Source organism: Polistes canadensis, unplaced genomic scaffold, assembly GCF_001313835.1.
Source record: "Polistes canadensis isolate GaletaPanama2010 unplaced genomic scaffold, ASM131383v1 scaffold_5, whole genome shotgun sequence".
Lineage (NCBI taxonomy): Eukaryota > Metazoa > Arthropoda > Insecta > Hymenoptera > Vespidae > Polistes > Polistes canadensis.
The window spans coordinates 557,706-576,936 of NW_014569552.1; the positions used below are offsets into that span (position 1 = coordinate 557,706).

A 19,231-nucleotide genomic window follows, 5' to 3' on the forward strand; every position below is an offset into this window, starting at 1 on the left:
TTATATTATATTATATATTATATATACTGTTATTTATATATCCAAATATCATATAATTATTAATATTATAATATACACGTATAACAAAATATTTGCTTAATAGTAATATAAAAATAAATTTCTACTAATAAACACACCCCGAAGTTTCCCATTCCGTAGATAATTATTTATTACAGAATAATCACAAAAGTGGGAAAGGGGGTGGAGAGTATAGGTGATCGAATCGAATGGTGATTAATATAGGTAAATATACGTTTGTCACGTCCAATGTCAATAGCAATATTAATCGATGATCCATCCAGTCGATTCGGCATAGTTGATCGAAAATGGTCGTCTATCTGTAATTGGCAGGTCGTTGTTCGAGGCAGCACGAACTTAAAGATGAACAACTAACTTGTGTGCTGTTTCGCTAAGCAAACATGGAAACCTCCTACGATTTCTGCTTCCATCGAAACAGTTAACATAAACGTCCTCTCGTATTTCCTTTAATAACGAGACGATACGACACGACACAACACAACACGACACGTCACAACATGGTGACGATGCACGATTATACGAACTCTTCGTTCAATTACGTGATAGATAGATAGATAGATAGATGTATTTATATACTTACTTATGTATTATACAAGAACGAATACTCATTCGAGATTCACGCGTGTCGCAAACAAGACCACTGTGTTTACCTTATATAGAATATTATATGTAACTTTGACTGCGTTAGCGGTAACAAAGGATAAAGAGAGATATATGTTGAAGTGTACATACATACTGGGCGTTCCAGAATTATTGATATAAATTTTCAAATATTATATAATGAGTAGTTACAGTGTTCGCGTAAATCTGAGTATCTAATAATTTATTAGGTTGTTCGTAAAGTAATTACTTTAATCGCGTTTACTGATACTAAATCTTACTCTCTAAATTTTCAAATTTATTTTACATTGTAACAACGGATATCCGAGAAGTTACTTAAAACCTTCTTGTGTTTTGATTTATCAAATAGTTTTTCTTTTTTTGTAGAGATTATATTAGAAATGAAAAATCATAGACAATATTTTTACAATAAAGGAACTGGTGGAAATACTAATCGTCGCATATCAACGCGTGAAATAACTGAGAAGTTTAATTTATTCAATTTGACAAGTTACGATCTTTTAAAACCTCTTAAATTGTAAATAGGAAAAAATTGTCTTTTATTTATCATTAAATAAATGTAATTACTTTCCGAATAACAGTAATAGTATTCTAAAGTTCTACTATTCGCATAATACATTATCAAAATGTTGTATTATCAGAAAACTGTGTATCCTTTCCTGATTCTATCCATTCCCGAACCCTTATCCTACATTTTTCTGATTGTGTTATTTATTATCATCTATCAGTCTTTTTGCTTTATTATATTTTTTATTATATCTTTCTATACTGCATTGTATTTGATTATATTTTCTAAATACATGTTAATATAATCATAATAACAAATTAGTATTTTACTTTATGAAAATTCTCTCTTGCATATTAACAATTATGTTTTCCTATTCATTCGGTTATCGAAAGTTTTACTGTATTTAATATTAAACTTTTAATTCACTGTCGTAATAATTCGAAAGAAAAGAGAAACTATCTCAACGTTAACAGCAACTCATTTATTTAATTTTAATGTTTCAATGGTACGTAACGTTGAAGTTAAATACTTAATGTTATGCATACATCCAGATATTTTTAAAATCCTATTTAATTTATCATCATAAAATTATTTATTAATTAATGTAAAAAGTTTATAATAGTTCTTTTAAGCTCAATAATTCGAAAGTTATCAACAATCGAGGAAATAAATAACGTTACGAATTTTTATCTAATTTTCAATTAATTCCTGAATGGAAATATTACGATATTTATTATTTTTCATTTGACAAAAAATTTAACGCTCGCTTCAAGGTTAACTTTGTTCTCTTTTAAATGAGAATCTACATTTTACATAATTGCAACATGTTCCGGGTAAAAAGACAAATAAATGTAGTCGGAAATGTTTTTTCCATTTCAGATTTAAGTAAAATTGGGTTACTTAGAGATTAATTACTACATATTAGTGAAATATTTCAGAGAATGGTATTAAAACAATTATAAAATCTGTTCTAAATTACGACCACCATTTCTGACACAAAAAGTATATATTGTATAATTAAACGAATAAATTCTTCGAAACATCTGCGAACGATTATATTAAGCTCATGGCGAGTTAAAATAATTCTAAAAACTAATCAACTCTCTTATCTTTTTTTTAATGAAAATAATATGTATCAAACTCGACGCGATTGATTCAATCAAAACTCCAGATACCAAAATCAACTGATATTCAAATAATAATTAGATTAACAACGTATAATTTCAAATTTAAATTGTATTATCACGATAATGAAGAACTTCCTAAAAAAATAATCTTTAATTTCATGTTTTCTATAACATTCGACAAATAGGAATAGAAATTTTGAAATACCCTGCATATATGTATAAATATATATATAACATAATACACACATGGTATAAAAGCCATATCGATTTCCCCATTGTCTCCTGCGGATATTAACACGCCTATCGAACGCATCTATGTTCTCTCTTGACACGCTACAACACGTTACAATAGAAAAGAGAAATTTTTAATAACGGAATACGAAAAAGACAAAAGAATAGGAAAACAAATCCTATAGCAAACTTATAGTTCTATCTCTATTTCCTATCTCACTTTATCTCTTTCTTTCTCTTTCTCTCTCTCTCTCTCTTTCTCTTTTTTACTCTGTGCTTTACATACAACCCCGAGGAAACTACACCCTTGAGTCAGTTTTATGACACTTTCCGCACGCACGACTTTTACCCTCTATTCCTTTCTCTCTCTCTCACATACTTTTTTACTCTCTTACTCTTTCTATTTCATTCTTTTATATATAGGGGTATACATAGTAGATTTATGAAGATATATAAATATATATATATATGTATATATATTCTATATGTGTGTGTATATATAAACGTATGTATATGTATATTAAATAAAATATATATATTTATATAAAACTGTTTCATTTTTTTGATCACTTGAAAATAATTGAATACATGTAAAACTTCACCCTTATTTTTCTTGGAAACAGTTGACAATAAGTATTGTATGTTATATGTGGCCCTAATGTACCCTTACAGCTATGTAGAATTTAAAAAATCTCGATGTCCTGTTAAATGTGTGTTCTCCTTTTGCAAATTATATTTTTTATACATTATAATAATTTGACATTAAAATATACATATGTACCTAAGATTAAAAAGTATAAATTATTATCCAGGAAAAATGTGGCATTCTGAAAAAAAAAAAAAAAGAAGAAGAAAAATTTGTTAAACAAGAATTATCTGATTTAAAATAAGAGATATTTTATGATATTTACCGCTTTTTATTTAATGGGATTCTTTCCAGATTATTTTTCTACGTACTTGTTTTTGTTTTTTTTTTTTTTGGAATTAAACATTGACGCAACCATAACGATATTTCTGTGCAATAAACGAAATTACTTTCCGGACAACCTACTATATAATAAGTCATATATACAGATATACATGGTATATACATATATAATATATATTATATATATGTATACCTTTGATATGAAGCTGGTGTTCTGTGTTTTTATTAACGCTTTATAGACCGACGTCGACGACGTCATCCGTGCAAATAAAAATTCCTATAATCCGTGACGCCGGACTTCCTGCATTTCGAAGTTATATGCGACGTACCTCTTCCTCTCTCTCTCTCTCTCTCTCTTTTTCTTTTTCTATGTTTCTCTGTCTTTATATCTGTTTCTCACTCTACCGAATAAAGCTCGACTCCGACAATTAAAATATTCATATTGTTCGTTTTAATCCTATAGTAGACAACGACGAAAACGCCGACTTTTTGCTGCGTTTCATTTTGGCAAATATCGTTAGAGAAATGCCAGACTAGAAGAACAATTTCGAGTCTCAGTGGCGAGGGATTAAATCGTAACGACAAATTCGTTGTTTTATCTTATTTCCGTTCTCTCTGTGCTCTTGATTGCCCCCTTGTTATACACACATATACATACAAATGTATATATATATAAATGGATATATGTATCTGTGTATACATGGTGCTTAATCGTCGTCGATTTAGCGCTTTACATGATGACCTGTCTCTTTCACTGTCATTCCATCTACTTACATATACTTACATTTGTACAAACCTAAACTTCTACGTGGCTGGGTTGAAAAGTCTTGAGTCTCATTTAGAAACCATTTTTTTCGGTCAAACTCATATCACAATTTGAATAAAATAAAATAAAAGTCTTTTTTGGATATATACATACTTATTTATTACTTATTACATACATAAACACATACATGTATGTACGAATGCTATAAAATTATTCAATAAGAAAAGGTTGTTCGTTTTATTTCTCAAGGTGAGATGGAATCATACAAATTATGAGTTTCCATGTGAACAGATTTATATTTGGTCTTGAAATAATCTTGAAAATGTTCATTGAATTAGAAATAATAATTAATGCTGTTAAAGCTTGTCTTCTTAAAGTACAAATCTTTTACGAAAATAGAACGTTTCCCAGACATTTAAGTGTCTCAATTTAAAAAGCACAATTAAAAGATACAAAACGTATTGTGAAAGATAAAAAAGTTACTTGTATTTTTTGCAGATCGCGATTTCATCATGTCAATTTGTATTTGTTCTCTTTCACGTTTAAAGATTTAATCAATCAGCGTCAATCTTACGAGGGATTATATGGGGCCATCGTTTATTGACCAAAATCTACAAATGTAAACAGATATCTGAATAAATAACCATTATTCTTTTTATCTTCATTTCGATGTTAACTTATTTTCAGAAATATTGAAAAAAAGTTCGATTAAAAATATATCAACCATTTGTTTAAAATATTATGAACAAAAATGTATAAAAATACTGACCCAATGAATGACAACTGTAATTAATTTCTAACATTAATTTGAAAAACAGATCCTTTTTCGGATTCGCGTATTCACATATGAACTTATTTTATAATTACAATTCTAGAAAAATGTTTAAGGAATATTTATCGGTAATCTTTAAATAAAGAAAAACCCCAATGTAAATTATATCACACCACACTTTAAGACGTGTCTACAAAATTATATAAATGTATAAACAATTAATTTTCATATTTAACCGCCTGCGCAGAATATTTTGCGCGCAACGAAAGAAAATATATTATATTCGATATATTTCGATTGAATCGTTTGACCTTCTATTTATGGGGACCGACGATATGATATAGTATTACATAGCATATATATAATAACATACTTTACTTTTCATAACAACGTCTTCTTCCTCGCAAAAAGTCATCGTTTGTTGTTCGTAGGTAGTTGTGTTCGTTGATTGAGAGAGACGCATGCGCGTGTGTAGGTATACGTTAGTGGTTCTGTTAGTGCGTAAGTCGTGTTGTAATCGTTATCTTCTCGCTCGAAAGAGAACTGTGCCGGCAAGAGAAGAAGCTTGAGATAATTCGTAATAAGAAAAAAAAACGCGTTAATAAATTTCACGCCGAAATTTTAATTGGTTCTTATCGTTGTTGTCGCTTGTGGTAGTGATAAATGTTACTAAAAGTAACACAATTACCGGTAGAAGCCAAATAAAAACATGGACGAAAAGCAGAGAGAGTCATTCCTGTTCGATAAATCCTACAGGTAACATCTATTCAACTTCAACAGTTTTACAGGAGTCGCTACCAGCGCTTATTCTTAGTCGATGGTATACCATCGATCGATTTTCTCTATTACGTACGTTTCTATGTTTTTTCTTTTTTCTTTTTTTTTATTCCTTTTTATTCCCTTTTTTTCATGTTTTTGGTTAACAACCCTCGCTGTATAAATTTTCTCCAACCCTTCTTGATATTTTTTTCTCTCCCTCGCCCTATCGCTCTCTCTCTCTCTCTCTCTTTCACACACACACACACACGCACACTATTTTCCCTTTTTTTTCTCTCGCCTTTCGTTGCAACGCCTGATAGCATCGATCAAACGTTACGATAGCGGAAACGTTTAACGATTGTTGTTTTTATTTATTGTTTTTTGTTTTATGTTTAACGTACGTTTTATTTCATGTTTAGAAATTTTTCCTAGATAGATTGATGTGCTAAATGGTATTTTGAAATGTTGATTACAGATTTGTCAAAATTTGATTCGATCGAACGTGTCGATGCGCATGTAATTAAATGAATTTGATTTCTTTTTTCTTGTTATCAAGAATTTAATAAGATTAGATTAAATTAAAGAGATGTCCGAAAGGCAGGATTTCAAACGTGTGTCGATAAAAGCGGAATTCCAAGTGAAAGGCGGTATATACGAATTTATAAAGAAAACGAATGAATATGTACGAAATTCATGATTATTTAGTTTTATTTTTGATTACTAAACGTACTGGTACGATGAAAAGACAGATGCCGGAATGGTGGAATATTAAAATTTTTCGAAATTACATATGTATTTTGGTCGTATCTATTTAGCATGTAACTGTATAAGTTTGATACAACGTACAGGATGAGACCAAAATTTCTACATTTATTTTAAAAGTAAATGAATTTCTTTTCAAAACTATTTTATACTCCATTTCTATTCTTTCAAATAATAAAATATTTATGACTCATTTAATTAATATTTATTATAATTGTTAACCCATTTAATCGATTTATAATCTACTTTTTCAACTTCTGAATTATGTATTTTGAAGAAATTTTTTTTAACAAATGAATCTGGATGAAAATGGAAAGTTCGTGCCAATTTTGAAGGAATTAAATTAAATGCAACGCATTTAAGTTTTTTGGTATATATTTATTAAATTATATAAGTGCCACTTGCAAATTCCGTCCTTCCAGAACTTCTCAGGTTTTTTCAGCAAAAAACTTTTCTATATAATTTTTTATCTCGACCGAAAATCGCCACAAACTTTCCACAGATAGCCTAATAATAATTAAATTATTAATTATTTATTATTTTTTAAACTATTTTAGTTATCTAAACTTGTAAATGTAAGTAGATACGTGTCGCAAACAACGTAGTTAAAAAAGATTACATGTCATATGATCTTTTGAAAGAACATGACATAACACTTATGTTAGTATGAATGATATTCCATTTAGGAATAATTATGAATGAAAAGGGTCCTATTCAAAAATGATGATCAATTGAAGTGACAAAAAGTAAATATATCCCAACACTTCTGTCATATGCAACGAAAATTTCATTTTGATACGTTGAAAATAAATAGACGCGACATTTTCGAACAAACGAATTAACGAATAAACGGATATAGACAGACGAACGAAAGCATATTTTTCTCTTGTATAAAATTATTTTAGATTCTCACGAGTATCAATACGCTACTCGTTATGTCGTCATCATGAATATGCCACAATGTTCTACTTCTAAACAAGAACAATAGTCCAACTGTTCGTACGAGTATTCAAAGTGTTTCGTTTCAAAGTAACTTCTTTTAATTGTAATTAAACAACTTTTCGTTATAAAATATTAACCAGAAACGGTTCCCAAATTGAGATAATTTGATGATGAAAGAAATAAGGAATTAAAACAATTTTAATATGAACAACAACTCATTTATTAAATTTGTATATCGTGTAACTTTAAAGTAACACACTTTAAAACATATAACACACTAAAAATAATTGGTTAATTCATGAACGTAGTTTTGAAAATTGATAAAAACTGTTCATAATTAAAAGCCGCCATTATTGTTGATACAGAGAACAGACAATGTATAACGTCGTATAATTGAACGACGAAATTCTTCGAAATAATAACGAACAATTACAAGGATCATCAAAAGCAAGAATAATTCCAGTAATTAATTAACTCTTATTCTCTATTGATATGCGTCCCATAAACGATTGATTTAACATGAGCCCAGATATCAGAATCAATTGGGGTCGTATGATAAAATCAATAAAGAGTTTCAAATTTCATTGAATTAATTCAATACAATAAGACTTCCAGTTATTAATTAATTACGAAAAAATAATTTCATTTAAACATTCCCAATTATACAAGTGAAAAATAAAAATAATTATTCTGAAACATCCTGTACATGTACTATCAATATTTGGAACAACTAGTTCGAAATACTCAACGAAAGAGCCTATCCGTTCTACTGGAAATCGATGATTCCCCGATACTTGACCGATATTTAGAAAGGAAGTATCGATAACTCGCGAATTACTATGACAATTGTAAATACGTAAATAAGTATGTATATGCCTAACCGTGTATCTAAACGACGCCGATATCATCTTGATATTTGTTTTCGATACTTGCTATCGATTAAAACAATACCCAATATTATCGATACTCATTGGATCGATTATTTTGATGATTAGACGAAATCGTAAATTCAAATTGTTGTTCCTATTTAGTTATTGAAAGTAAAAAATACTTTACTGTACGAGGTTTTTAATTTGTTTTTCTTTTTTTTTTTTTTTAGTATGAGAGCTGTATACATAGGTGGGTTGAAAAATTTTCTGCCGAACATGGAAAAACATTTTTTTTCGATTAAATTCATTTATTTTTTTTTAAATAAAAATTTATATTCGGTTGGAGATCAAAACTTTCCAATTCATCCTCGTTTATTCAATATATTTTAATATATACTGGGTGTAACAAAATAATGCGTAACAAATTTTTATTTCGATAGCGTGAAATTTGAAAAAACAATTTTTCTGACAATTGATTTCCGATTTCAAAGTTTCAATACTATGACATTTAATGTTTCAAGCATTTCATTTAGTGGAATTTTTTGAGGTTGTTCAAAGATCAACTTTGTTTTTTTTTTTTAAATAGAAACTTACACTTTTTATAATGGCAATCTATTTGACGTAAATAAATTTGCTGCCTGAAATATATTTTAATCTCGAACGCGATAAAAGAAATATAAATCATAAAGAGTTAAAATAATAATAATAATAATAATAAATATGTAAATCGATATTAAAACGATTCAGATTCTAAATAACATAAACATATTACTTGATATATATTTCGAAATCTTGCAGATCATACTTATATTAATACACTCTCATAATTTTTCGTAGAATATTTCGAAAAAGGGGGATAAAAAACGGCGGGAAAATCTTAATTATATTCCTCACTGATTGGTCAAATTTTGTTCGAAGATTCGAGAATATTGAATATCGATGAATATTGAGATTACGTAATAATGGCAGTATACACGTGTGTTATTTAGATAGGTTGGAGAGAGAGGGAAAAGAAAGACCGTGAAAGAAAGAGAAGGAAGACGCTACCCTAAGAAAGAAAGAGAAAGATAATAAGATATATGTATACGGAAAGATAGAAAAAGAGAGGATACTACGTCGAAGAAAAGCAGATAGAAAGAGAGAGATGGGTCAGTTCGTATCTGACACCAGGTCTCGCTACGATCGTTCGACAGTGTTGTTTTCTCTTCGCCGGTCGTCAGAAATAACTTGATTTTAAAGGAGAACTCCGTTTCACGTTAAACCATATCTTACATTTATAATATTCAATCGTATTAACGAGTATAAACGTTTGTGCAAATTTTCAAATAAACCGAATACTTCGCTGACATTTTTATTTCCGTTTAGTGACTCACATGGTACGTATATGTATGCGTGGCTATACGTCAATATGTTTTTAAGTTTTATACGATAAAAGAGATAGAAAAAAAGAGAAAAAAAGATTGAATTAATAAAAATTACATAAATATAAATATATATATATATATATAATACTTTATATATAAGTAAATATGTTTTCAGTTTAAAAAAAAAAAAGAGATAAACAAAAATATAATTTTTGAAAATTCTATGGTATGTATACGTGCGTGTGTATATGAGTAAATACATTTTTAAATTGAAAAAACATATGAAATGTACATAATATTTCTATTTAAATATATATAATTATATTTTTATGCGTATAATTATAGAAAATAGTAGACGATAGTTATAATACGATTAGACAACAATTGAACTTGAACCATGTTATTTTGATAGATTATGCTTATGCGTCATTGTTATTGTCATTGGCCATGATTACTTGTACTTCGTGAATCATACGATTTTATGGCACGACATAACCTTTAAGAATCTTCTTTTTAGTATCTTCTCTCTCGCTGTACTTTAATAATATTTTTCTTTACTTGTTTTTAAAAGAAATTTTCTTTTTTTCTCTCTCTATCATTCTCTCTCTCTCTCTCTCTCTCTCTCTCTCTCTCTCTTTCTTTCTTTCTCTCTTCGAACAATTTATTTATTTATTTATATATTCATTTGATCTTGTATATGTGTATGTGTGTATATATGTATTAGAAAATATTCGTGTATTTTATTTTTTTTTATACTATAATTTCTTTTTATTTCATTTTTTTTAAACTTTATATTTTTATGTATTCGTAAATATATGTGTGTATGTATGTGTATGTGTATATATGTATTCAACTTCGCACTAGGAAGATAATTCATTCAAAGGTGTCGATTATTGGGTATTGCGTAATAATAATGAAACACTATTCGCAAATGCTTTTAACCAGATAGAAAATCACCGTGCACGTACAATGTGTTTACTTAATTGAGTGAAACTTCGATCGACCGATAAAACATTTGATCTCGATTAGAATAGGGAGCGTCCTTCCTATAATTCATCCTACTAAATATAAAGACACAGATACACATTACATACAGTGTGTCTCAAAAGTTATGTCTTAACAATGTATGAAACAACAAAAATTGATATTGAATAATTTAATAGAATTACAATATTTTATTGTTGATTTCAAAACATGAATTTACGCTTGGAATGTTGTTACAAAAGTATAAGACTGAAAACAACAAATATCAATAATTAATTTATTAATGGCATTATACAATATTTTATTATTCATTACAAGGTACAAATTTTAAGTTTAATTGTTAAAAAATTATACGATTTTAAATATATCTGTAAAAATAATTAATTATTTTTCAATTTGAGATAAAGCAACATTTAGGACACTTTGTATTTATATTTGATATATATGATTATTTGATAATGATATATATGATTATTTGATGATATCAAATAAGTATATGTACGTGGATCGATGATCGTCATACCTTTTCGTAATTTATTCGTTAATTGAACAAACGGCCTTCGCGGGAAATTGTTTTCGACCATATGTAGGCTGTGCAGCGTAATCAAAAATGGCTGAGTCGTTAAAAATACATGCTGCATACAATACTGATCTATTTTCTCTCTCTTTCTCTCTTTCCACTACGATGACACGATAATCTTTGCCAAGAACGTATTAGATTGTAAGAGAATAAATTCAATGAGTTCTTATGAAGATATTTTAAACGTGAAAATATAAATTTAATCTGTTTCTAATGAATTTAATTTTTAATTCATATTCTAACCTAAGTTTTATTCTAGATTTTATTTTTAAGCTAATTACCTCGGGTCAACCTATTTACCGCTACACATGAGTTTCTTTATATTCTCAGCACACAGTTAGAAAAGTGTTACGGACGATTATTTCTTAAATTACTTATACTTGAGACATTGAATAAAAAAAATTGTTCTCTCTTATAATTTTGCACGTTTCAAAGCTACATTTTTAAAATATTGTATTCATGTATGCATGTAAAATAATGAATAATTATTTTTAAAATTACTTACTCGAGAAATTTTGTTTAATATTATTTTATAAATATTCCCAATTCTTACAAAAAAATAATTTAGATATACTTGGTATGTGTATCCATTTAGTTATTAATTTTACGATCGAACAAATTGATTCCTTATTTTAATATTAAAATTTAATTCTAAACAAAATACAACGATGTGTAGAAATGAACGTTAATACTATTTGAAAATATTTCAAAAAGTGTCAGGATATAATTGCAAATATGTTAATTAATTTTTTACAACACACAATTATAAATAATGAATAAGTAAACAATTGAATTTGTATATACTAAATAAGAAATATGATTCTTATTACAATTTACGTTATAATTTATTTCCTTTTTATTTATTTTTTCAGAGCTTATCACTGAAAACACGTATTACTTGTTATGTACAGTCATCTTTTTATCCATGATCGTCATATATACCTGGAAACACACACACACACAAAGGCACGTACACAAAGACAAATATATACTTACATACTTAATGCTAGTCTTCGCAGTAATAATTTTTATTCACGAGTTATGCTTGCATCCGTCCTTTAAGTTAGCATAATCGTACTCATGAATTCATTCCCATCGTGACGTTCGTTCGTTCAGCATTTTTCGTCCAGCTCAAATTCGCCTATTCGTAAATCTTTAACACACGTATATACGTATATGTATGTGTGTATGTGTATATAATATATACATGCATGTAAATATAAATCTTCCCAAGCGCAAAAGGGACGACAGGATAGCGACACGAACCGCGTTTGGAACGCGCGCGTAGATTTAAACAGTTCCATGATTCGCTGACGCGTTTTCTCGTTCAAGCATATCATGGTGGTATACAATACCATACAGGGTGAGGTATTTCTATGGGAGTTTGTGTCAAAATGATTTGAGATTCACGCGTTTTACCTACGCGAGAGAAATATTTTTTTTCTTAGAGACAAATGTAAGTGTTTGAACAATATACTGAATTCGAAGAATTCTCTTCCACACACATAAACACACACATTTATTTCTATTTTTTTATTATTTAGAATAATTAATTGAAATTATTTATTACATTGGAAGAGAAAAAAAAAAATTAGACAAATTGAAAAACAATTTTTCTTTTATTTCATTTCAATATACAGCGAGTCTGATAAATATTTATTAAGTATACTCTTTTATAAATGTTCTTAATTGGAAAAAAATAATTTCTGTATTATTGTAATTCTTAGATGTGATAGCAAAAAAAAAAAAAAGAAATGCTGAAAAAATGTACTTTTTAAAATCAAAAAGTAGAATAATATATGTTGGGTTAAAAAACTTTATTTTTTTGTTAGAAGTTTAAATATAGATTAATTTCTTTATCAAATATTATAATTACAAACCTTAAAATTCGCGTAACACTTCAAACTGTTTGGTTCACCCAGTACATATAATACAAACACAATGGGAACTCTCATGGTTAAATTTTTTTTCCACTAATTAGAGAGTTCAACGAACCGTTGTGTGTATAATTTCGGTGATAGGAGAATTAAAACGGTCGAATAAACACTATAAGCGACAAATACCTGTAAAATTCTTTGCGCATCGTATATATATATACATTTGTTTTCATTTTATTTTTTTAAATAAAAAAGAATAGACGTAGAGAGGGAGAGAAATAGAAAAAAAAAAAAACAAAATGCTAGAAGAGCAACGCCATTTTATTTTTGGTCTCAGCCATGGAATATAAATAAGAGAATGAGAAAGAATATTCGGTTAGGGGCAAGTGGTCCTTGAAATTAACTGGTTGCTTTAGAAAACGACTTGGAATAACCATTTTTCTTCTTTCTTTTTATTTTTATCTTTTTATCTTTTTGTTTTTTTTCTTTCCTACCCAACAACCTTCGAGTCGAGGCATGATCATTAAGAGAAGACTCCTTGTCCTTACCATACTATTTTTTTTGCAAGTTCAAAGTGTCTCATGGATTCAGAAAAGAAAACGTAACGAGCAATCGCGTTTGTTTCGGGAGTCAAAAGCGGAAGAAAGCTAATTATCCAAAGTAGAGAGGGACACCCCTCTTTTTTTACTTCCTTTTTGTTTTTACTTCGTATACATGATAAAGGAAGACAGAAAGAAAGAAAGAAAGAAAGAAAGAAAGATAGTAAAAAAGAAGAGGGAAGAAAAAGGGGGAAGATAAAATCAGTGAAAATAGGGGATGAGGAGAGGTACAAGGGAGAAAGGAGTTAGCCGAGGGAGGAGATGAAGGGTAGGTGTGGGAGGATCACGTGGGGTGACTTAGGTGGAGCCGAGACGTAAATTCGAGTGGAAAACGTCCGCCCCGAAGGTCTGAAGTCTCTCCCGAAGGCTGAACTCTGACGCATAAAGAAAGACGATATTTGCAAAAAGTATGAATGTCTCGGGTGGAGTTTGAATGCAAATGACTGTCGAGCTCGGCCGTTCCCCAAGAGGAGGAAGAGGATGAACACCGCGACGACTACTACTACAACAACGACGAGTGCTAGGGAATCCTTCCTATGAAATGAGATTTCAAGAGAAAAAAGAGGAAAGAGAGAGAGAGAGAGATAGAAGATTCGCGGCGCCAAAGGCAAGACGACAGCGAAAAATACAGAAGGAAGAGATCGAAAACGGAAAATGTACCGCCTTCGAGCCCGTCCTTTTCTCTCTTCCACCGTTCTCTTTCTTTTTCTTGTCTTTTTTGTTCCCCCCCCTCCCCCCCTCAAGGGAGGACGTCGTCGGTAAAACGGGCAGAGGCCGAAAGCAAACTCTGCGCGGGTGGAAAAGCTCTTGGAATCACTCGACCGTGTGGAACGCCTACCGTGTCGTTCTCCCGGAAAGCTCCTACTATTCCCCATAGCTTCGTTCGTTGTACAACTACCCCCAGTCTCATCCTTTCTCTTTCTCTCTCTTTCTACTTTACTTTACTTTCTTTCTTTCTTGCTTGCTTGATTTTTTTTTTCCTTTCTTTCTTCTTTCTTTCTGCTTCTTGCCAGAGGCACCGACGAGTTCCTCCTTTGTCCGTAGCACTCGTCTATTCCAATGGGGGATAAAAGAGAGAAACGCCATAACGTTCTGCAATGTAATTTACCACCGAGACCAAAACTCACCTCAGCGTGATGATAATCTTTAATATTGGACGCCCGTTACTTCTGTTATTTCTAATACTCCTCTTTCGTTTGTTCATCATTATTTTTCTTAGACTGTCATATTTTGTACGTCATTTAAATATGTCACATTAATTCGTTCGACGATGAGATAATAGATATTGTTAGAAAATGTTTCTATTGTCTTGTTTTAATTCAGATATCAAACGGCAAGAAGGATGTTAGGACTACTCCTGCTTTTAACTTGTCTAACAACATCGACTTACTCTTTGAACGGGGAATTAGTCGAACAAGAATGTCCGGTGGACTGTCACTGTCACTACTTTCGTATCAACTGGGTTACCGATTGCTCGGAAAGCAACCTGACAAGCATACCATATAACGAACTCAGTCCTAATGTCTACATACTTGACATGAATGGCAATAACATACAACACGTTGGATCATTTCCACATGGTATTAAGCTGAGGCGACTGCAGATGGCACATAATCGACTTGCCCAACTCAATTACGAATCTTTCGCTGGACTGACGTATCTCTTGGATGCGGACTTCTCCTACAATGCCATAACGAACGTAGATCCAGAGGCTTTTAGGTAATATGACACACCGTATATGAAACTAGACAGACGTTTAACACGTTAACTCTTATCCTCTAATAGGGACAGTCCAGGTTTGATCACGTTGGAACTTCAGAACAACCCAATAGCCACGGTGGAGGGCCCTTTCCTAAATTGTCGGACACTACTATATTTGGATTTGAATAATTGCGGGATTCATCAACTGAATACACGATTTTTTCATAACACAACGAATCTGAACAAACTCGACTTGTCTTACAATCCCCTTCAAAGGATAGAACCTGGCCCGTTCGACCACTTGACAAATCTCGAGTATCTCCAGTTGAACGGCTGTAACTTGACTCACCTGTCTCCCGATACGTTTGCGCATCTGGAAAATTTACGAGAACTCGAGATGCAGGAGAACGATTTGAAAGAATTGAGTTGGACAAACGTCTTAGCTCCTCTTATTCGTTTGGAGAATCTCAATATAAGGAAAACTTCGATTAATTATTTGCCGAGAGATGCTTTCGCTAAAAATTTGTATCTTCGACAATTGGTATTAGCTGACAACGAACTTCAACATTTGGACGTTGGCAATACTCTTGGTCATAACTTGCACAGCTTGCAATCGTTGGATTTGTCCAATTGTAATCTTCAGGATCGCTTATCCGAAGAAGCTTTTAAAAACGCTAGTAAATTACGAGTATTAAATCTTAGCGGCAATCCAATGTTGGCTGCTGATCTGACTGTAGTCTTACGCCACTTACCTAAGCTTCACAAACTCTCTCTCAGTCATTGTCACTTGCGTAAATTACCGACCGCTTTCGAGGTTTTTGAAAATCTCGAAGAACTCGACATCTCACACAATCCATTATCGGATGCTTTCGTTACTTTGTTAAGTCCATTAAGCTCCTTAGAATTTTTGGATATGTCTTACTGCGACCTCGGCCATGTTGGAAATAATACATTCGCTCAAATGACTTCTCTTAAGAAACTGATACTATCAGGAAACACGCTTCACACTTTGGAGGAAGGCTTATTCGCCAACTTAACGAGATTAGAAAGTTTGGAGATGAATAATTGCGATCTTCGCAACCCGATCGATCTAAGGGTTTTTGGTGATCGCAACATCACAAACGTGATCGAGTTGAAGCTCAGTGGTAATCCACTTAGCGTCCCAGAGAAGGATGCCCTCTTACCAACGCAACTATCCAATCTTGAAATTCTTGATATAAGCGACTGTGGCCTTTCACACTTACACGAGAACGTATTTTCCAAAACAAGAAATATCACTCGATTGAATCTATCTAATAACAAAATATCCGAGGCAAAAGATCTGTCTAGTTTGAAATTATTAAGATCTTTGGAACACTTGGATCTCAGCAATAACTATTTACAATCAATTGATTACAAAATCTTCAAATCAAATCCGAATCTCTTGTCGGTTAATCTCTTAGGTAATCCATTCGTTTGTAATTGCTCGGTCGTAGAAATGTGGGACTGGGCTGAAAAAGTAAAGAATGATCTTCATGTACTAGTTGGTAGTCAGCCTGCCAACTTTGAAACGGGTGGTGAGAAACTTCGTAAGAGTTTAACTTGCACTTACGACGACAAGACTTATCGAACCGTTATGGATCAAAGTAGACCGTTCGTTCGTAAGGGTGATCTTACACCTAATCGCACATGGGCGAAATTCATTCGCGAATCGAATTGTACTCGTCGTTTATGATATCAGAAGAAAACAGGACAACACCCAATATTGAACCCATTAATCCCCAAGCATAAGCTCGAGTTATAAACGTTTAATATTTTTTACGGTTGTGTCCAAATCGTATTACATTTATATAGGTATTTCTGTTTATATTCTTTTTCTTTTTTAATTTTTTAAATTTTATTTTTTCTGTTTCTTTTTCTTTTGTTTTGTGTTAAAAGAAAATTGAACCGCTATGAGCAAACATTGGAGACTAATATTTCGTTCTAGTATGTGATCAATTTATTTATAATACATAGTGCCCCAAAGATCAATCAAACGAAATATATTTTATTACGATTTTTTTTTCTTCAGATAAAGATTTTGGTTCTATATTAGAATAATATCTATAGTTAAGTTAAGCTATAAGTTTCTAATTCATTGTTTATTTATACATACCCCTGTAATATATCGTATGCCATATTTTATCGAAAAGTTTTCGAATTTGTAACTCACGACAGAAATTAACGGTTTATTGTTTCCTTCTTTTTATTTCTGTTTTTCTTTTCTCTTACGAAGAAAAGATACAAACTATAACTAGTTTTTTGGTTTTTGTTTTCTTTCCCAAACATATTCCTCGAATCTCACGTTATTGTGTAATTTACTTAGTATAACAAGCCTTTTTTCTCGAGAAAAATCGATCATAATCGTTACTGCCAATTGAAACTATGAGAGTAAACAAAATGAGCGAATATAAAATTCAAAGAAATTAATAATGATTGTATAATATGTGCGAAGTCGATAGAAAAGGAATTAAGAACTTTAAAAATCTTATCGATATAAATCGATTGAAAATTATTTATTATTTAATAATTTTTCTAAGGAAATATAAGGGTGTCGTTAGATGAATTTATTTCTTAGAATATTTCGATTTAAAATCTTACAAATTTTGTATCTGAGAGAATAAGAGAGAACTTATTATAAGAGAGAAAGAAAAAAAATAAGAGAGAGAGAGAGAGAGAGAGATCATAGATAAGAAATGGTTTGTAAATTTTACTGATGTATAGTTTTTTTTCAAATTCCCAAGTTGTGTGTTTTGTTAATACGTGTATATATAATATCATATAAAATTTTTTTTCTATATAAAAAATAATGTTTAAACATTCAAATTAACTTGTTCGACTCGAGAAACAAGAGAGCACATGTTCTCGATCCTATCATTAAATTCATGTAATAATATTTCGAGTAAGATCAAAATTAATTTTTGTTAAATTGAGTCTTCTATAGACATCTTGACCTGTATATTAAAATTATTTGCAAGAAAATAAAAATATATAAAAGAAAATAAAATAAATGGAAGTATATATAAAAGAGAAAGAAGACAAAATATATTCCAAACAAAAAATGGCTGCACAGATGAAGAATAAATCAATCATCGATAAATTGACAAATAAATGAATAAAAATCGTGTAAATATGTTTGTCGTTATATTTCCGAAACGAAGGAGAAAATAAAAAAGGAAAAATAATGCAAAAGACTGTGTCGTTTGAATAAATGTATCGTTTTTTCTTCCTACGAGGATGAGAGTTCAAAGTTTTTGTAATCCCCGACTTTCAGCATTACATTTATTGTTTTATTTATATATATAAACAAATATTTCGTCATTTCTTGCTAAAAAAGAAAATGTAATATTTCGGCGATTGTAGAATTACTGTGTTTAAAATCGCATTTCTTTGGAATAAAAGAATAAGAAATGATAAGAAAATGATAAAACGACACTTGAAAATATGAATATTAAAAAATTAATCGACGAAGAATATCATGACAAAACATAAATGGCTCACTTGATATCTAATCGTAAATGTTAAAAGTCGCAATCGAAATGAACATGTGAAAAAATAGTAAAAATATCTTTTTTTTTATTCTTCTTTATTTTTTCATTTATTTTTATCGTTCATTTCTGTCCTTGACTAGATGTAATGTTTCATATCTTGAAAGTAAATAATTATTTTTTTAAAAAAATGTGAAAATGAATTAGAAATAGACAAAAATATATATTTTCTTCTTATAGCGGAGCTAATTTTTAACAAAATATATTTTATACAAGATAATTGTGTATTGGTTATA

At 30.3% G+C, this 19,231-nt stretch overlaps 1 protein-coding gene across 2 annotated transcripts; it reads left to right on the forward strand.

The window, feature by feature from the left end:
- Nucleotides 1–5,507: 5,507 nt before the first annotated feature.
- On the forward strand, nt 5,508–19,216 carry LOC106788070 (leucine-rich repeat-containing G-protein coupled receptor 6-like). 2 transcript variants are annotated; one of them, XM_014750993.1, is made up of 3 exons: nt 5,508–5,748; nt 15,052–15,447; nt 15,514–19,216. In XM_014750993.1, exons 1-3 carry the CDS (start codon nt 5,702–5,704, stop codon nt 17,141–17,143), a joined length of 2,073 nt encoding a protein of 690 aa, XP_014606479.1. In that variant the 5' UTR covers nt 5,508–5,701; the 3' UTR covers nt 17,144–19,216. The 2 variants fall into 2 exon arrangements, with proteins under 2 accessions (XP_014606479.1, XP_014606487.1); XM_014751001.1 differs by lacking the exon at nt 5,508–5,748 and adding an exon at nt 9,473–9,700.
- The last annotated feature ends 15 nt before the right edge of the window (nt 19,217–19,231 follow it).